Raw genomic sequence first — 21,074 nt, 5'->3', positions numbered from 1 at the left:
GCCACTTGTGGGGAAGAGCACTGGGTGTTATATGGAAACCAACATGATAATAAACTGTAATAAAAATAAATAAATAAATATAATAAACTATCCATATATGTTTTGCATATTCACTCATCCATGTATTTCTTCATAAAATCTTTAATACTTCACTCCACCACCTACTGGCCATTTTTCTATTGCCTGGCCCTACACCAAGGATGTCCAACCATACTCAGGACTTGAGTAAAAGGGGAATCGTTACCTGGTCGCATCTCTCCACTGACTCTAATGTGCACACATCACACCAGCCCCCACTTCATCCCCAGGTGCTCTCAACCACCTCTCAAGATAGTTTACACCCCTTTGAGTTCCTGATTGCTCTTCTATGACTATAGGGCTCAAAATCAACAACCAAAGCTCCACATGAGCTGACAGACCTCTGTATTGAGAACTCTTTTCCCTGCCTACTATTCATTGGTACAGCCGAAAACGTGTTTCTGCAGCTGTATCGTATTAATTACTCATACTAACTTTATCTACTAAAATTCTCAGCAATTTTGGAGCAGCTGGGTGGTTCAGTCCACTAGGTGTCCGGCTCTTGATTTCAGCTCAGGTGATAATCTCACAGTTCATGGGTTCGAGCCCTGTGTTGGGCTTCATGCTGACAGCACAGAGCCAGCTTAGGATTGTTCTCTCTCCCTCTCTCTGTCTCCCCCTTCCCCAGTCCCCCCCCTCTGACCCTCCCCCAGCACTACTTATACATGCACAGACATGCACTCTCTCAAAACAAAAATATACTTGAAAAAAAATTCCTGGTCATTTCCCATACTTAATGCTAAAGATACACATAGGAAGTTGGCCTTTTCAGACCAAAAGAATGGACTTCAAACTTCTATCTTCGATTCAGCCCTTATAACTTCTTTAGAAAGACAGATGCTGATTTTATTATCCATTCTCTGAGAAGTGCTCTAAGATTTAGATTCTTCATAGGATGAATGAGCCACCAATGAAATTCAAGCCACTGATCAAGAGTTCAACAGGGCCAGACAAGTACAAAGACTGAGCCAGAGCACCAGAAGTCTTCCAAATTAATCCGTATCCATTAATGTACTCTGGTTACAGCCATCAGTTGGCTATTAATCCTCCTTCTCATTTTCCCATTTTCCCACAAGGGTATTAAGAGAAACTATTACAAAATGTACCACTAGGATCTAAAGAAACTGAGTACCTAGCATCTCTGGTCTTCCAGCCTAACACTTTCCGAACAATATTGCTGCCATCTTGCACCACCATTGGGACCACCCCCAAGAAAGACAGAATGGGAAAATGGTTGGAAGCTGTTTCTCAGAAACTTTTTGGAGTTGTCATTCCTGCCCTGGGCTGCCTGTTGCCAGAAGTCTTTTAACTGGAAGAGAAACAAACTATTTAGTATAAAGAAAAGAAAAAAGAAGGTGGGGAAGAGGGTGATTACTATAATGGATTGAAGTGATCCTAAAACCAAAATCTAAGCTTGAAGAGAATGAAGCCAAACTATATACGGTATTTTTTTTTCTCCAAACAAATTTAATTCTGTTCCAGCCCCAAACAAGGGGAAAGGCCTAAAGTTTAAAAATAAAATAAAAATTGCAAAAAAAACCAAGCCATTAAAAAAATTAATCCCCCTCCCTTAACAATAAATACTGCCATGATATATACACACGAGGCTCCGGAAGGAGGCAAGAACGAGAGCCGGGGGGGCTCTGGCCCACGACAAAATCCCCATACTTCCACCAATTCCATGCCCTTTGCCTAAAACACACAAGAGCAATGAAAGAGGCAGGAGAGATTACACCAGGGAAGTGTGTGGCCACAGAGAAAGCTTGAACATGTGAACCGGAGAGAAAGACGAGACACAACGTGTCTTACAGGGCAGGGGAAGGGAAAGTCATCATCTACAAGGTCCCCCGCCCCCTTCCTGGCTGAGTCGCTGGGTGGCGCTGGCCCAGCGGCTGAGGGCCCCTGAGCTCATCCTGTCGCCTCCGCTCCTTCTTGGACAGCAAGTCAAGGACGGTCATTCGCACTGTGGCCGTGATGTTACTGTGGCAGCAGCCTGACTGCTGGAGCCCTGCGGCTTCCCGTTCACCACCAGCAAGAGGGGAGTCTCCACGCGAACACTGGAGAACGAATAGTCCTGGAAAAGACAGAAGGACAGAGGCTCATTACAGATCCTAAGCTGGACACACAGGGACTGTGACTTTCTCCCTCTTCCTTCCCCCTCAGTGTACACGCTCTTTCCCTCCATCTTACATCAAATAAACAAAGCTGAGCTAACAAAGGAGTTATAATTTCTCCCGAGTTTTCAACCTTCAGAAGGAAAATCTGGGGTAGGTGAGATGCCAGCAGTTTCACCACAAGAATGGGACAAGTCTCTGAAAAACGACAGGTCCCAGCACTGCCTGGCCAGCTTTCACAGAGTCTGGCCGCCTCAGCGTGCTTTGACACTGAAAATTAGACACACACGGCCACCTGGGAGAAGCCAGGGAAACTCTGAGCCCCAGTGTTTGTACGGCCCTAACCTAACCTGCCAAAGACAAATTCAAGGTACTTCTCCCTTCTCCCTCCCTATCAGGAGGAAGAAACAGAATGAGTATAGACATCCTAAAAACAGAAGAGAGAGTCCACTTGACCAGTTCAAATCTACTTTAGGCTATAAAACATGTTGTTAAAACATCTACTGTCACACGGGGAGTGTGAAGGAGGTACTTTTAAGTCAAAGTGAAAACGTGAATGAAACAGTTCTCATAAACCGATTTTTTAAAAATATCCTAACCGGAATATGAGCAATGACCAAAAAAATGCCGATTTATAACGTAATATAAAATAGTCAATAAGCATGATAAAATGTTCAACCTCACCAATAATCAAGAAACCAAAACAAAACAATACTGATGCTGTAGTTTTTCATGTAAAATCAGCATTTAATTGTTCCAAGGTTTCTACCCAGAGTTGAAAAGAAAACTACAGAGAGACAGTTACATCTGCTGTTGGTATGAATTGGTAGAACATCCCCCAAAATAACTTGGCAATATGAATCAAAAGTCTTAGAATTCTGCATACCTTCTGGAGGCAGAATTCTACCTTAGAAATTCACTTAATAATCACGGATATGGGCAGATATAAAAATTTTACTACCGTGCCTTTACAATTGAGAAAAATTAAAAATAATCTAGATCTCGGGGCAGCAAATATTTTCTGCAGAGGGCCAAATAATAATTAATTTAGACTTTGTGAGTCATACGACAGAACCATTCAACTCTGATCCTACAGTGCAAAAAGCAGCCACAGACTATAGTAAACTCGTAAGTGAGGCTGTGTTCCCAACAAATTAACTTTTTGGAAACTGAAATCTGAATTCCCTATAATTTTCACATATTACCAATTATTACTCTTCTTTCCATTTGTTTCATTTAAAAATATAGAAACTGAGGCACCTGAGTGTCTCAGTCAGTTAAGCATCCAAATTTGGCTCAGGTCACAGTTCGTGAGTTCAAGCCCCACGCTGGGCACTGTGCTGACAGCTCAGAACCTGGAGTCTGCTTCAGATTCTGTATCTCCCTCTCTCTTTCCCCTCCCCTGCTTGTATTCTCTCACTCTCTCTCTCAAAACTTAATAAACGTTTAATAAAAATAGGTAAGTAAAATTATAGAAACTATTCTTATCTCACAGACCATACAAAACAGGCAGGGAGCCAGATTTGATCAATAGGACACAGTTTGCCAATCTCTGATCTGAATGGTGAAAAAGAGGTTAAACAGATACTCTTAGAAGATTTCTATGATTATTAGATGAGCCAGTATAGGCAGTAAACCTCTCAACACAGCACTCAGCGGTCGGTTAAATTGTTCAGTAAATGTTAACCGTCATCATCATCTTCATCACCACCTTTGTGTGTCAACTCAAAACAATGCTGTTAGAATGTGTAAAAACGCTGGAAATACTCACCAACACTGCATATAGTATTCCACTCATTAAAAATATACACATGAATGTATATATATACACATATATAAACACACACATATGTATATTACATGAATAATATATATAAATATATACAATTATAAATATATGATATATATTTATATGTATATATGTATGCATGCACATATTTATATGTATACAGATATATTTACATGTATATATACATCTATACATCTATACACCTGTAAATCTATACATATGTAGGTCTATACATATGTATGTGTATATATATGTTATCAATATATATGGGTGTGTGTATATGTGAAAAAAGACTGGATGTATACATAAGAAACTGCTAACAGTAACTGATATCTGGGTGATAGTATTTCAGTCCATTTTCAAAAAAATTTAATGGAGATAATTGATATCTAACATTGTGTAAGTTTAAGGTGTAAACTTGTATATTTTATACATTTATATATTGGAATATGGTGACCACCATGGTTATTAGGTGACACCACTGTCAGTCATACAGTTATCACTGCTTTTTTGTCCTGGGAACAATTAAGATCTGGTCTCTTAGCAACTTTAAAGTATATAATACAGTATTGTTGTCTGTAGTCACTATGCTGTGCATTAGCTCTCCAGGACTTATTTATCTACTAGTTCCAAGTCTGCACCACTAAACAACATCATCCCCATTTACCCACCACCCCCCAGTCACTGGTAACCAGCATGGTATTGTTTTCATGAGCTCAGCTTTTTTAGATTCCATATGTAATGGTTATCATACAGTATTTTTCTCTGTCCAGTCCATTTTTTAAATTCTTACTTACCAGCAGTTTCCCTTTTTGTAAAAAAAAAATGTATATGTATACATAGATTATACATATGTATATCACATGTATATAAATACATACATATGCATTATTTTACACGTTTGTTAAGAGATAAACTTGGTCCCACTTTCAGAGTCTATGAGCTGGAAAGAAAATCCTGGCCATCACTCACTTTTCCTTTGTGCTGAATTCGGTGAAGCCGAAGGTTGGGCTCAGGAATGGCTACGGAGTCCCCAATGAGCACTCCCCAACTCTGTACCATATTATATACCATCACTGCACAGCACGGTCCATCTGAATCTACCAGGCCAAATGTACTGCCGGGTTAAGACGGGTTAAGGGAGGGGTGGGGAGGAAAGTGGCAGGAAAGAAGAGCAAAAACAGTGGTTTTAGAATACCAACAAAATTAACAAATGCTTTCTCAGTTACTTAGAAAACTTGTGACAGGTACCATCATCCACAATGCATGTCCGAGTCCTCATTTGTCCTAGACATGTAATCTCCTTAAAGCATATGCACAGGACCCATCAGCCTGTCACTTTGCCAAGAACTTGAGACATATCTGCACACTGAGACCATTCCACAAACATTAATAATGAACCAGCTCAGAATGTTGCAGCTGCAACATTATTCCTGGTCTATCGATTTAACCATCACAACCTTCCAGCTCTCTAACCACCATCCCTGTCAATTTAAATGAATCCCACAAACTTTCCCTGAATGTCTATCGTGTGTCAGGCTTTGTGCTCAGCAATAGGACACTGATCCAGCTATGAGTGAGCTTACAGTCGAGCAGGAGTCAGACAGTTAAACCCCCACGTACAGGACAAATGTGACAGGGGCTAGAATAGCTTTTCCCTTGTGCTGAGTTCAGTGAGGCCAAGGGTTGGGCTGTGGGAACCCAGAGGAGAAATGTTCAAAAGTAGAACATTTCCTCAAGAAAGATTTCCTGACAAGGAGACCCTCAAACTGAATTGTAAAGGATGAAATATTATCTGGGTTAAAAAAGGAAAAGTAATCCTCAGTAGAAATAAAGAATCTCTGGAGGAATGAGGACAGAGACTGACTGGGAGGGAACACGACAGAACTTTCCGAGGTGCTGGCTATTAATGTTCTCTATATCGACAGGCATTTGGGTTACACAGGTGTATGTGTTAGTCAAAACTCAGCAAATGTACACTAAGATTTGTATACTTCATTCTATGTAAATTTTGACGTACAAAGAAAACTGTGAAAAAACCCACCAAACTGTAGTTAATGACTATATGCTAGAGTATTTAGAGAAAAGTATATTGATCTGTGCAATTTACTCTGAAATGTACCAAAAGAAGATGAATCAATGGATCAATAAGCAGACAGACAGATATGTGATATACCAAGCATAGTAAAATAGTAGTAGAACACAGGTGGTTGGGTACACAGATATTCACTGTAAAATTCTTTCAATTTTGCTGTATTTGAAAGTTATTACAACAAATGTTGGGGCAGGGAATGTTATCTATATCAAGAAGCAGGAAAAGGATTATCCAGACAGACACAGGGACTGTGTGTAAAGGCACAGAGGTAAGAAACTAGCTGTTCTGAAACCTACAAAATCATCCCGTGATAGTGACAAAGAGCACAAGTAAAAAAGTGACAGAAGATAATGGACAGAAGCAGACATGGAATAAATTATGAAGGGCTCTGCATGCTAAGCTAACTCAAGGAGTTCGAACTTCATCCTACAAGTACAGGAGCAGTAAGGGATTTCACATAAGAAATGGCAATGGTCGGTTTTGCATCTGGGAAATATTTCTCTGCACTGTGGAACACTAGTGGAAAACAAGCAGTCAGAAGTCTGGTGAAGCAATAAGGGGCTATATTAAGTTAGTAGAGACAGAAAAGTAGGGACAAAACCAAAACAAATACATGGATATGGTGAGTGCCACATTGTAGGAGAATGGAGAATTCTAGAATAACTTCCAGAAGTCTTAATTAAGAGACTGAGTAGAAGCAGTACCACTGATTGACAAGGAATTCAGGGAGGAGAAACAGTTTAGAGAGAAAGAGGAAGTGAGTAATTTTGAACCTACTGAGTTAGATTTCTGATTGGAGCCCAGAAGCAGTTGGATGTAGGAATCCAAAACTTGGAAATAAGGCCGGGGCTGGAGCCCCACCTATGAGCGTGGTGGAAGCAGCCTACGCCTTGGCCTTACATGACACCACCAAAAGAGACCTATACACGAGACAGTGAATGATGGGCGGTCCTGACACACCTGAGTTCACAGCCGACCGGCGATCAAGCCCGACATTCTCCTGGTGAATGCAATCAAAGCCTCAGAATCCTTCTACACAGTAACTTGGGCGGCTGCTGCCAAGTGATAAAAGTTAGCACCTGTGTGCCTGGTAAAGCGAGAAAAGAGAGTCCTCCTGGAACTTAACATTTAGAAGAAAAAGAGAAACGAAGGAGTGACAAGATATTTGTTCTCAAGGCCCCCTAAAACCCACCTTTGTCTGAATTTCCTTCTCATCCCTCTCAGCTCTAGGGTCTGCTCTAGTTAATGAAACTTTTCTCAACTATTTCTTTGTTTTTCAACCCATATGTCTCTAGAAAACGCCACAGAGAAAGCTCGGGCTTATTATGGGAAGTATTTTGGTCTGGATGAAGCAGAGGGGACGTGAAAGGGAATAAACAGTGAAGTAAGTCAGAGTGTGTGGAACCACGTAGTGGAAGCCACTGGACCAGACACTAGGGAGGCTAGAAAAAAGCAAATCCAGGAGAAAACAGAAAAAGGAAACCAGTCAACAAAGGATTAGGAAATGAGTGAGGGACCGGGGAGTGATGGCACGGACTAAACCCTAATTTTTCAAGACTTAAAAATCTTCTAAGCAAGGGGCACCTGGCTGGCTCAGTCAGTAGAGCATGCAACTCGTGATCTCAGGGTTGTGGGTTTGAGCCCCGTGCTGGGTGTAGATATAACTTAAAAAATAAAATCTTAAAAAAAATTTTTTTTTCTAGGTGAATGTTCTTAACTCATATCCTCTGCTAGACTGTAAGCACCTTCAGTCACTTGGATCCTTTACATTTCACTCCCTACTACACATATACCAGATGCTCAGTAAATATTTGTTAAATAATATCTGATACAATCTCATCAGGCCTTAAATGCTAACTCAAAGCTAACCTTCCAGAACTGCCTAGGCTGACCTAAGTCCAAACAGGACTGAAACTTCTTCCTCCTTTAACTTCTATGATCATGAAAACGCAGAGGCAGGAGAATTTCAAGGTTTCCTTCTGTCCTTAAAAAAAATTAGCAGTCCAATTTTAGCTACAATGTAGGAATCCACAGAGCACCAAGCTCAGAGAAAAAAATGGGTGATGACAGAATCTACGGAGACTGTTAGACATCACCTCAACAACACCTGATCATGGGACAGTCACAGAGGGAAGCAGAACTCACTCATCTGTGACATCAAATGTCAAAGAAAGGCCAAGTAAGACCAATTAGTTCAAAAGAATGGAAAAGAAGAAAGGAAAGACACACTCACAAGGGGACTTTCTCCTCTGTGGTGAGGCTGAATACCACCTTTCCTAGGACCACAGCACCACTGTTCACACCAGGCTGGAGCGCACTCAGCGGCCTGAGCTCCAGGGTCAACGTCTGCCCAGAGGCTGACTGGTAGCGCCCATCACCACAAGGGCCTAGATGGGCTGGGCGCAAGCTTCCCAGCATGCTCTGCAACTTTTTGGTCTTCACCTTTCCCTGCCAAAAAAACAAAAATCAAAAAGAATGAAATCTTGCCATTTGTAACAATGGAGATGACACTAGAACGTATTATGCGAAGCAAAATTAGTCCATCAGAGAAAGACAAGTCTCATATGATTTCACTCTTATGTGGAATTTATGAAACAAAACAGATGAACATAGGGAAAGGGAACCAAAAATAGATAAAAACAGAGAGGGAGACAAACCGTAAGAGACTCTTAAATACAGAGAACTGAGCGTTGGTGGTGGGGAGGTGGGTGGGGGGAGGGCTAAGTGGGTGATGGCCGTTAGGCAGGGCACTTTTTGGGATGAGCACTGGGTGTTATATATAAGTGATGAATCCCTAAATTCTTTTCCTAAAATCATTATTACACTATACATTAACTAAGTTGAGTTTAAATTAAAAGAAAAAAAGATGGAACACCTGGGTGGCTCAGTCAGTTAAGCATCGACTTTGGCTCAGGTCATGATCTCACAGGTTTATGGGTTTGAGCTCCAAGTCAGCTGTGCTGACAGCTCAGCGCATGGAGCCTGCTTCATGTAGTGTGTGTCTCTCTCTCTCTGCCTCTCCGCTGTTCACACTCTGTCTCTCTCTCTCTCAAAAATAAATACTTAAAAAAATTTTTTAGAAACTTAAAATTTTTAATTTAAAAAAAAGGAAAACTAGGTAAGAAGCTAGAAGCTAGTCTGCTCTCTTTGCAAGTCCAGCCCTACTCCCACTTACTACTACTGAAGCATAGTCTTTTCTTATCTTATTGATCCACATGGTCAGGAGGATAAAAGTAGGATTTGGCCTTCTGACATCTTTACCTTGCTCTCAAGGAGACTGGTTAATCTATTCAGGAATTCCAGAAGCTGTTGCTCACGTTGCCGGGGCTCTGGCCATGCAGGGTCCAACGCTGCAGCCCGAGAGAAGCCCTCCAGGGCCTCCCCATAATTCTCTTCGAATTTGTGTAACTGCATAGGAAGTAACCAAAAACCCCCCAGTTATATGTATATTTAACACAAACTAGGCCGAGGGGAGCAATGGCACAGGCACTAGCCATCTACAGAAATAAATTGTTTCAGGGGCGCCTGGGGGGCTCAGTCAGTTAAGCATCCAACTTCGGCTCAGGTCATGATCTCATGGCTCCCGAGTTTGAGCCCCGCATTGGGCTCTCTGCCACCAGTGCAGAGCCAGACTCAGATCCTCAGTCTCCCTCTCTCTCTCTGCCCCCCCTAGCTCATTCTCTCTCTCTTAGTCTCGCTCTCAAAAATTAACAAACATTTTAAAAAAAAAAGAAAGAAAGAAACTGTTTTCCTTCCCCCAGCTGTTCTCCTGCTCTACAATGAACAACCTGAAGAAACAGCAATGCTTTACAACTTTCATCCTGGCTAAGGTGATCGCAAACCCCAAAGATGGGATCCTTCCAAGAAGCGAACTTCCAAGTTCTAAAACAGCTAAGCGGCAGATAGCGGGTCATTCTATCTGTATATTTATAATGACCATTTCAGAAAAGTCTCCTAAACTGCCCCCCTATCCTCTCCCACTGCCTTGAACCCTTCTCCTTTCCCACCAGACACTCCATCAGACTCTGAAGTCAAACTGAGCCAGCTCTTCCTGGAAACAAGTTGGCTTCCCTCTCAAAGTCTATACTCAAGCTTGTCCCTGTGAATACCCAGTGGTCCTCCCAGGCTAAGACCCAGATGTCCATGATCTGGCTCAGATGATCACCACCCCACAGGTCTCACCGTTGCCCTGTTCAGATGAAGATCGGGATTGCTGCAAGCTGTCCTGTCAACCTTCTCCTACAGCAAGAGAAAAAGGCCATCAGTGGATCCTATCTCACTCTTAAGGACGGCCAACATGCCCTAGGCCTCTTCTCGCTGGAAGAAGCCAATCTTCCTCCTTGTCAAAATGTTACCTACACCCACCCTGTTACAGCGTTAACTGCTTGAGTGGTATATTACTCAGTCCCTGACACCTTAAGGATGTAAGGGGTTTTCTGTGTGCATGAAACATTAAATATATTTATAATTTATTCATGCAGTAGTATACAGAAAAAAGAAGTGTAAAAGCATTCTGATAAAAAAAAATTTTTTTAATAGTGAGGTAACTGTGTAAATGAGGAAAGCCTAGAAAAGAAATGTCATTGATTTAATGCATTTCCTCCACCTACAAGCCCAGCTCCAAATACAGGCAGAATCCTATTTCTACAGTCAAGCCCCCTTAAAGCATCCATCGAAAGCCAAATTCTGGGGTTGCCTGGGTGGCTCCATCAGTTGAGCATCTGACTCTTTAATTTTGGCTCAGGTCATGATCTCCTGGTTCGTAATTTGGAGCCCCACATTGGGTGGGCTCTGTGCTGACAGCCTGGAATTTGCTTGGGATTCTCTCTCTCTCTCTCTCTCTCTCTCTCTCTCTGCCCCTCCCTGTTTGCTCTCTATCTCTCTCTTTCAAAATAAATAAAAATAAACTTTAAGAAGAAGAAGAAATAAGCCACCCCTGAAGACACAGCTTTGCAAAACCATGTACACTGAACACCACTGATGACCATCCATGCGGCTTCTATTGCTGCCTCTGCTCATCTGGCCTGGGTGACCATAAATACTTACTGCTTGGGCATAGGCACTGAGGGCTTGCTGGGAGATCTTAGGGTTCTGGCCAGTATTGAAGAAAAGAGAAAGATATGCATTCCCCAGAATATCTGAAACAGAAATAAAGGGTTTCCAGTTTCTCGTTTAAGGGGCTTGGAAGTCACCACTCACTCTATCCTGACAGACTGAAAAATCCTCAACTCTTCTTGGATCCAAAAGACAGGGAACAACATAGAGCAAACCACCACCCCTAAAACTGGACAGACAGTCGGGCGAACAAAGAGAGTGATGGCTCACCAGGGCAGAAACTCACGAGCTGCAGGAACCGGTGCCGAGGAAGGCACACCTGAACAGTAACTGACAAAGTGCTGGGGGGTCAGTGTGGACAAGTCTGGGAGCAAGAAACTCCAGAGATCCCGGTCATAAGGAGGCTCCCACAATACTGTGAGATTTCCCTCCAGAAGCTCAACCAGATTCTCACAGCAAATATCAAAGAAAAATCCCCTCACATCCAGCAAGGGGAAGGGGAGAAAGAACTGTTCCGAACTATGCTAGAGCACCCTGTTCTTAACAAGGCCTGCCCCCAGGAGACACTAGCTACCCAGAGCCTAACCGACCTGAGGAGGGAAAATGGCCTCCCTGCTCTACCCTTGCACATACAGGAGGCAAAACACCCACCTCCAGCCCATTCCAGCCATCCTGCTCCTCCTAAGTAGAGAAAAAACTGACAAACATAGTGGTGAATCATCTCAGAGCCCAGGTTCAAGATATAACCTATTCTGGAAACTCTCAAAAGTCTATTTGAAAGGCCCCACATCTGACAAAATCCTGTGATAACATTATATTTAGTATACCCCAATTTCACTGGGCTAAAGAGGCAAACACAGACCCAACGGAGGAACCTGAGAGACTGCACAGGAGCCCTGCCTTGCTTATGTGTAAATGTAAGCGTCCTCTCTTGGATGAAAAGATCCAAGAGTTCCTAGGATAGCGGCTCATGAAAGTACCTTTCAGTCTTCTCCAAAACAAAGATACTTAGAACCAGACTCAACAGTTGGGCTCCAGATGGTTCTGGAGCATAGCCATACTGAGAACCACTGCTCTGGAAACTTGGAGACCTTTTTCCTTTGAGAGCACTCACACCACGAACGGCCATCATGGACATCCATCTGCACGGCCAACTTAGCCTGCCGGACACTGTCCATTACATGACGAGAATGTTCATCTTCAGTGTCAGTCCGTAGCTGGCGAAGCACCATGGACAGGTTTTGAAGGGAGACTTTGTTCTTGCACTGCAAACGGAGAATACACTAAGTCATCCTTCCTGATTCTATTTCCCCTTTCTAGATCTATCCATCTTAACCTTTTAAATCTACTTTTTCATCTTAATTCATACTGCTGTCTATATCTCAGAGCCCCATCTATGAGGATCAACTTGGTTGTTAATCTTTCTTCACCTCTCATCTATCCCTGAACCTGGTCTGATCATCTTCCTCCTTCCTCAGTCCCCTGTCCCTGTTTTCCTTATCCACGTCTGCTCCCTGACTCTTCCTCCCCTCTGATTCCACTCTCCTAATTCTAGGAGAGTTCTATTCTGGTATTCATATCCTAGGAAAATTCACAGAACCAAAGGAATCTCATCTTTCCCATCTGTGTTTTCCAAGAGCATAACAGACGGCTCACATGGGTGAGGGCTCCTGAGAAGCAGGTGTGGGCAGACGCAACATCCCCTTTTTTCCAGTACACTTCACCCAGCTGGTTCCAGGCTTCCACCAGCTGGGGCTCCAGTTTCACAGCCTTGGACAGAAGCTCCTCGGCCTTAGGGCTGTACTCAGGAGTCACATTCAGTGCCTTCCCAGTCAGCATCAGAACCTGGGCGTTGCCCTGGGCAGAACCTGGGTGGGAGAGGAAAAAGATAAAGACAATTGGAAAAACCAAGGCGATCTTATAGAGAAGACCAGGGCACTTTCTCTCGAGAAATAAGCTCAGGTCAGCCCTAGGAATGAAACAGTTGAGGAAAATCTGTATAAACAAACCACTTATTGAAAGCCTACCATATTCAGAGCACTATGTTAGGTAATGGGATATCCCTACCTTGGAGGGGCTTACAATCTTGTAGAGAGAACAAGGCATATATATAGAAAATTAAAACAACAATGAAAAAGGGCAGATGACATACACCCAATGAATGGGCTTTGAAAACTGAATAGGAGAAAAAAACCAGACCCTCCAGTGAAAGAAACTAGGTAAACCAAGACAGAGAGGCAGAAATCCAAGTGGCATATTCAAGGAAGAATAGACAGTTCAACTCGAAAGAAAAAGTTCCTTTGTAAAAAAGAAGGGCAGAGAGGAGAGTTGGAAGAAAACAAACAAACAAACAAAAATGGTCAGAAAATAGAGACTTGAATGCTAAATTAAGGTGTTGAGACTTCAACCAGTCAGTAGTAGGAACCTTGAATATACCTGAGCGAAGGGGCAAACCAAAGGGATAAGATTAAATGCGGGAAGAAATATTTAGAAAGATAATGGCATGATCATTATATAAATTAATCCGGAAGTAAAAGAAATGAGAAGCAGAAAGGTCAGTTACAAAGAACAGTCAGTCTAAGAAGCAAATATGTTCTTTTATTTCATGGCATTTGCTATAATCAAACTTTGGAAAACATCTTCTAGAGGACTGACAGGTTGCCATCCTACATACGGGCCCTTAGAAGAAATACTCTGTTGGGGCCTCTGGGTGGCTCAGTTGGTTACGCATCAACTTCGGCTCAGGTCATGATCCGTGGTTCCTGGGTTCGAGCCCCGCCTTGGACTCTGTGCTGACAGCTCCGAGCCTAAAGCCTGCTTCAGATTCTGTGTTTCCCTCTCTCTCTGCCCCTCCCCCACTGGTGCTCTGTTTCTCTCTCTCTCTCTCAAAAACAAACATTAAAAAACGAAATAGTCTGTTGGTGTACCATCCTGCAGCAGCCACAAACAAGACAGCAGACTTTACAGAGAGAGAGCAAAACTCTGGCGCACGTCAGCCACGGGCAGGGGCTACATGCTCCTTTGCGACTCGTACCCACTACTTCCTCCATCTGCTGCAGGGTCTTCTCCATCTCCTCCCGCACATCCTGTTGCTTCCTTCCAGCATCCTCAACACCGTGTGTCTCGAAATAGCACTCTCGAAATGAATAGAGCTGATCCACCAGTTCCTAGGAAGTGTAAAAAAGGTACCATTAAGGGGAGAGAATGCCTTACTCTGGTTTCTCTTCAGATCGTGTAATTTTACCTTTTACTAAAGATTTCTGTGGATAAGAGGAGAGAATGGCAGACAGGAGATTTGAGGCTGGCTGGCCGTACCAGCTCGGGCCTCGAATTACTGGTCTTCTGTCTCACTAGGCATGACACAAGAGGCAGGCAGAGAGGTCTACCAAAATGCCACAGGTCATGAAGAAAAGCAGCAAGTGTCCCTGGGCCACTCTGGTGAAGTTCCATGCCAGTCTCTGCGCCATGAGGACAGCTGTCTCTCTCCCGCCCGCAGCAGGGTTCCACCATGACTAAGTACTTCATATGCCCAAGTCAAGAGGAGGGAAACACTTTGTCACTTGAGATAAAACCAAACGTTAATAAGATAATCCAATAGGGCACTGGCCTCCAGAGTATAAAACTTTGAAATTTACCCTGAAAGCTAGAGTTCGTGACAAAAACAATCTTATCCCTGATTTTTCCTATGCTAGGATCTGAAAATATATGACCTTTGTGAATACAATAAACATGTGAGAGCCACTGTTTTCCACAACAAACAGACCAATTTAAGTTTGAGAATGTTGGTGTTTTTTACAGGATTTGGTTTCTTCAAATATTGATATTTTTGTTGTTGTTTTGTTCTGTTTTGTATTTGTCAAGTCACCTTCTGGCTCTCTTGTGTTTTTCCCAAGTAAATGTTCCTTTTCCTATTTTAAATACCTCTGTCTCTGAGTCTCCGTGGGACACCAAATCTTTTCCATTATCTATTCTTTCCTGAAAGTGAACAGCAGCAGAAATATATAACATAACTCACATCACATCTGTCAGGCCTTAACTACCTCCACAACTAACTCCATCTACCTATCTCCAACCCACTAGGAATATCCTGGACTAAATCAGCACCATTACTTGCCTGAACTATTGCAATAGTTTCTTACCGGGTCTTCTTGTTTCTATTCTCTCCTATTCTCCCCACGGTAGTCAGAACAACCTTACAGATATATATATATATATATATATCATCTCACAAACTCAGTTTTCCACTGTAGATAGAATAAAATCTAACTCCTAACCACGGCCCAGGAGACCCTACAACACGACCTCATACTACTCACCTGCCACAAACTTCACGTCTCGCTCTCCCCTCTATGATACTCGAGGCCCATTGGCTTTCACGGAGTTCTTCAGATTCAGCAAGCTCAGTCCCACCTTAGGGGCCTTGCACATGTTGTCCCCTGTGCCTGGACTTTCTTCCACCCGATCTCTGCGTGCCTCATTCTTCATCTTCATTTAGATCTCAGCTCAATATCAACTTCTCAGAGAGGCTTTCCCTGACTACCCAAACTAAAGTAACCACTTCCATTTCTGCCCACTGTTAAATCACACTCTTATTTTCCCCCACAGTACTTAGCAGATGAAATTACCTGGCCTATACATTAGCTGTCTATGTCTGTCTCCATCACTAGAAGGTAAGCTCCCTGATGGGAGGCCCTTAATCTCCCATCTCCCATGTTCAGAGCTATCCATGAGCACTACAACAGGGTGTGGACATGATTTGCTCTCATTAAAAATGCTGACTGAGGGGCGCCTGAGTGGCTCAGTCGGTTAAGTGTCGGACTTTGGCTCATGTCATGTTCTCATGGTTTGTGAGTTGGAGCCCCACATGGATTCTTTGCTATCAGCACGGAGTGTGCTTCAAATCCTCGGTCCCCCTCTCCCACTCGTGCTCTCCCCAAAATAAACATTAAAAAAAAACATTGACTGTATGGCTTAATGAATCACCCCTGTCTCTAACAAACGCTTATGTGCTATCCTTAATTAAAAACCCCACCCAGAGCAAAGAGAATTGCTCCCTCTGTAGCAGCAATATTTTTTCTAATTTTATTTTGTGCACTATTCTCAGGACCCACCCCACAGATTCTGGTTTTAGAAGTTTCAGGAAAACTTAAAACACCTTCTAACAAGCACTCTAGATGACTGAAATGAAAACAAAACACCCTTTGAGAAACATCGTGAGGCGCCTAGGTGACTCAGTCAGTTAAACCGACTTCAGCCCAGATGATGATGTCGCAGTTGGTGAGTTCGAGCCCCGCATCAGGCTCCATGCCGACAGCTCAGAGCCTGGACCTGCTTCGGATCCTGTGTCTCCCTCTCTCTCTGCCCCTCCCCTGCTCACACTCTGTCTCACTCTCAAAAATAAATAAAAATTTAAAACATTTAAAAGAAAAAGAGAAATACCCTTTTATTACATTCCTTCTTCCCTTTCTGGGCAGAAATCAAAATGTACCACCATTCCCATAGACAGTAACATCACTATCCTTTTCCTCTCCTCTACTCCGTTCCCCTACCACTCCTGTACCACTCCGGCCCACTCACCCCAAGATACTCCCAGCACACATGCTTAGTCCATCTACTCCAAATGAGCCCAGGAAAAGACAGTTCTCAGCAAAACTTTCAATACAATTCCTTTTGTCCTGCAATCAGCATGGCTGCAAATTAGTAATTTTAATTAGAGAATCTCATTGTCTCATTCCAGCTGTGAAAGCAAATATGCATGAAATTGTTTAGTTTTGTTGTTTTGTTTTGCTGCAGTGAACACTTTTTGTTGTTGTTAGTCATTCATTTTGAGAGAGAGGGCATGACACACATGCAAGCAGGGGAGGGGCACAGAGAGGGAGACAGAATCCCAAGCAGGCCCTGTGCTGTCAGCACAGAGCTCAGCACAGGGCTGGATCTCACCAACCGTGAGATCATGATCTAACCCAAAATCAAGTCAGCCACTAAACCATCTAAGCCACTCAGGTGCCCCACTGCAGTGAACAATTTTTAGTAACTTTTTATCTCGTGGAAAAATCAATATGTGCTGAGTTGCTAAGATTCAAATATGTACATGTAAAAAATACAAAGTAAGAAATTCCTCATACTCACCACCAAACAACCTCAGGGCTAATTACTGTTTCTCTCTTCAGAATTTTTCCTATACATATACAAATACATATACACACAACATCTCTAATATAAGAACCAGGATTGATAATCTCTGATTTCAGGAAGTCACACTAGAGAATGAAAATAAATTAATTCAAATCAACTGGAAGTAAAATAAAGGTCACAATCTAAAAAACGTTATCATTTTAATCTGTTCAAGAAACAAAGCAATCTCACCAATGTTTAAATTTTTGCATTACCAGACTTTAAGCAGGGTATAAGCCTGTCACACGTCTGACATTTAGATACCAGGCGGTGTTAGAACACAAAGAACTGAGTTTCTGAGTTTTAAGGAAAATACTGGGTCATGGAAATAAGGTAAAGAGCAAGTAACCAGTTAGCTCATTGTACCTTGTAAGTACAAAAGACAACCCTCCTCACAACTGCAGTCACCTGTGAACTGGGTGGAGTATGGACCCCTCTGCGTCAGACCCCAAACTGGGATTGCAAGTGGGCAAAAGAATCAAAACCCTGGAGTCCTGAGGGGAGTAACCAGGATACACGTGGTGCAAGCTATTACTGTGCTTGTTGCCAATTTCAAAGCAAATAAGTAGTGAAGAAAGGGCCTATTTCAGAACAGATAAGTAGCAAAGAAATGGCCTTTGTGAGAATGAAAACAATACATGATAATAGCTCCAGCAGATCTGCTACATCCATGTGTATACTACCTGTGATGGGTGAATCGAGGAAAAAAAAAAAAACTCCCTAAGAATGTTCAAGAATAAATTTAGGAGCGCAAGAATAAATTTAGGAGCAACAAAATCCTCTTCCAAACAGGACTGAAATGGAGTGCACACAGGTCAGCAGCAGGAGGTCCCAACACACCGCTGTGCCCCTCCGGTAACAGGGGAGGCTCCCCTCTCCGCCAGCGGGTGAACCCCCAGGAGTTGTTAGAGTAACCTCACTAACACATCCAGCCTCCTGCAGGCGCCACGGAATTCGCCGGCACGGTATAAACTGGGCTCCCCGCTTCTTCCCGAGTAACAAAAGCACATATAGATTTTAATCTATGGTCCCACCTGCAATTTCTGCAAGATCTGCTTGACTTCCCCGTCTTCATCAGCCATCATTTCCCAGCCACTGTCGGCTTCTCCGCCCCCAACTTTATAACCACAGAGACTCCCACCCACCCCCGTCGTGGAGTCAGAGCGACATCTAGGGCACTGGAGGCTTACCTGCACCTGAGTAGAGGAGCTGGTTGGTTGGGGGGGTTTTACATGTATCTAAATATTATTTTTAATTTTAAAAATATGGCCAAATTTTACATTTGACAAATTACATTTGGTTTATTATTGCAGGGAAAAAACAAAAAACTCATTCTTATGGAATCACTATAAAGTTATAATGTAAATACATTTCTTAATGTAAAAAGACATAAAATTTCCATTATAGATACCTTGTCACTTATCTATCATGTAATGTCAAATGCACCTGTAATCCCTTAAAGTAAGTATGATTCTTTTGAGCAAAAGGAGCCAAATCAAAGACATCATTAAGGAAAGACATTCATACCAGACTGTGAATTCTACGGAGGACAAAGGCCATTATATTACATATTTAAAATTTTTTTTCAATGTTTATTTACTGTGAGAGAGGGGGAGGGGCAGAAACAGAGGGAGAAAGAATCTGAAGCAGCCTCCAGGCTCTGAGCTGTGAGCACAGAGCTCCATGCTCAAGCTCACAAACCCTGAGAGCATGCCCTGATGACTCAGGTGCCCCTAGTCACGGGGTGCCCCAGGTGCCCCTATTTTACCTATTTTTAAACTCTCTAGTTCTGACAGAGTTCTCAGAACATAGTTCCTCTGTTAGCAGGTAGCAAAATGACTTACTGGTTAAATTAGCAACCAGCCGTGAAGCTGCCTGACAACAATTGGATAATTTAGGCATAACTGGCTTCTGGACATTAATTTTAATTATTTTAAAAAAACAATTTAGTACCAAATGTTTAAATACCCATTATAATCGCTAAGCTGTGAAATCAGCTTTATAACTGATCAGCTATACAATAGTTATCCATTAAAAAAAAAAGGTAGTAGAAATTTCAAAGAATAAAGAAGAAACTACTAAAGGTCACATTTACTAATCTAGCACTGTATCTCCAGTCTTAGGCCATCCCAGGTGGCTGAAAGGAGGAAAGGCAGAGGTAATGATGCTGGAAAAGGATACTTTTTTTTTTTAATTCTTTAATGTTTATTTACTTTTGAGAGAAAGAGCATGAGTGGGGGAGGGTCAGAGAGAGAGAGAAAGAATCCAAAGCCGGCTCCAGGTTCTGGGCTGTCAGCACAGAGCCCGATACAGGGCTGGAAACAAACCACAGACCATGAGATCATGACCTGAGCTGAAGTTGGGTGCTTAACCGACTGAGCCACCCAGGTGCCCCAGAAAAGGGTACTTCTTAACTTGTGGCCCCATTTGTGCTCTAAGGTAACACAGGAACTAGCAGAGAGGAAAATCGCTGAGGCTGGAATTTATAACAAAAGTGTTTGGCTCAGATGGTAAGGAGGCCCTCGTGAACAGCAGAATCAGTATATCCAAAAGGCAGGGCTGGAGTCTACTTCATAAACACATCTTCTTGGCATCCAAGTCCTTTTAAAATTTCTTCAAGTTTTTCAGCCAGGTTTGACATGTCATAATTCTGAGCCAAATATATTCCAACCATATTGCCAAAAGTAAATCCAAGCAGGAACTGGAGAATGGTGTCTGCAAGGAGGGCGAGGAGGGTGTGAAGGGTGGCTAGAAGCTGGTTTCCACGGAAGGGAACCACGCCAAACCAACTTAAGCCGATGCCTGTAGCTCAAAGGAGATGCTCTTTGATCACTTTTGAGTTCATAAACTTCTTTCCCAAATCCTGAAAGCATACTACTCTCGCTTAACCACATATACATTTTTGTTCCATTTCTATTTATTTACTTCTTTATTTGGAGGAACAGTGCCAGCAGGGGATGGGCAGACAGCGTGGGGACAGAGGATCTCCGTGCTGACCACAGCTGGCAATGTGGGTCTCAAACTCACAAACCGCAAGATCATGACATGAGCTGATGTCTGACGTTCAACAGAGCCACCCAGGCACCTCTGTTCCCTATCTACTTATATCAAGATTGTAATACCACTTCTCCCTGCCAAATTTTGAAGGAAATTTGTCCGAGTATTTTCCAAACCTACTATTTTCTACATGAGTGGGATTTTATCATTTGAACACACTACCATAATAAATCCATTATGCTCAGGATAGTATCATGAAAGCCATAACACACTAAGTCTATTAGTACATTCTTAATGCCAATAAATTGACCAACTATATCTAAAGAATGCATATGAAACAATGACTGTTCCCGTAAAAGGAAATGGGGACTAAGAGTTGTCAGTGGACAAAATTGTTTTGCTGTGTACACTTTTGGATTATGTACATGTACTATCTATTCAAAGATAAACATAATTTTTTAAGTTTTTTTATATTTATTTATTTTTGAGAGAGGTAGAGGGATGGGCAGAGAGGGGCAGAGAGAACCCCAAGCTATCAGCACAGAGCCAGATGTGGAGCTTGAACTTACGAACCATGAGATCATATCCTGAGCCAAAATCAAGTTGGATGCTTAATTGACTGAACCACCCAGGCACCCCAGAAATAAACATAATTTTTATTAATTTTTTTAACATTCATTCAGTTTTGAGAGAACAGAGAGGAGCATGAAGGAGGAAGGGGTAGAGAGACAGGGAGACAAAATCTGAAGCAGGCTCCAGGCTCTAAGCTGTC

At 42.5% G+C, this 21,074-nt stretch overlaps 1 protein-coding gene across 1 annotated transcript; it reads right to left on the bottom strand.

Moving 5' to 3' along the window:
• Positions 1-1,521: 1,521 nt before the first annotated feature.
• On the bottom strand, positions 1,522-18,414 carry TTC5 (tetratricopeptide repeat domain 5). The gene is made up of 10 exons (XM_029952484.1): positions 18,340-18,414; positions 14,166-14,298; positions 12,788-12,999; positions 12,246-12,396; positions 11,123-11,214; positions 10,259-10,315; positions 9,338-9,484; positions 8,310-8,524; positions 4,954-5,098; positions 1,522-2,152 (listed from the first exon to the last, which is right to left on the bottom strand). The coding sequence occupies exons 1-10, from the start codon at positions 18,388-18,390 to the stop codon at positions 2,033-2,035; spliced, it is 1,323 nt and encodes a 440-aa protein (XP_029808344.1). The 5' UTR covers positions 18,391-18,414; the 3' UTR covers positions 1,522-2,032.
• Between the last annotated feature and the right edge of the window lie 2,660 nt (positions 18,415-21,074).

Source organism: Suricata suricatta, chromosome 9 (assembly GCF_006229205.1).
Source record: "Suricata suricatta isolate VVHF042 chromosome 9, meerkat_22Aug2017_6uvM2_HiC, whole genome shotgun sequence".
NCBI lineage: Eukaryota > Metazoa > Chordata > Mammalia > Carnivora > Herpestidae > Suricata > Suricata suricatta.
This window is presented reverse-complemented; position numbering and strand designations above follow the sequence as displayed.

Excerpts from the sequence above, each read along its gene's own strand:
- TTC5 (XM_029952484.1), bottom strand. The coding sequence starts at position 18,390 with ATGATGGCTGATGAAGACGGGGAAGTCAAGCAGATCTTGCAGAAATTG. Across the intron at positions 14,299-18,339 it reads AGATCTTGCAGAAATTGCAG|GAACTGGTGGATCAGCTCTA; the intron begins GTGGGACCATAG and ends TACACTTCCTAG. Across the intron at positions 9,485-10,258 it reads TTCATCTGAACAGGGCAACG|TTACACAAATTCGAAGAGAA; the intron begins GTGAGACCTGTG and ends CTTCCTATGCAG.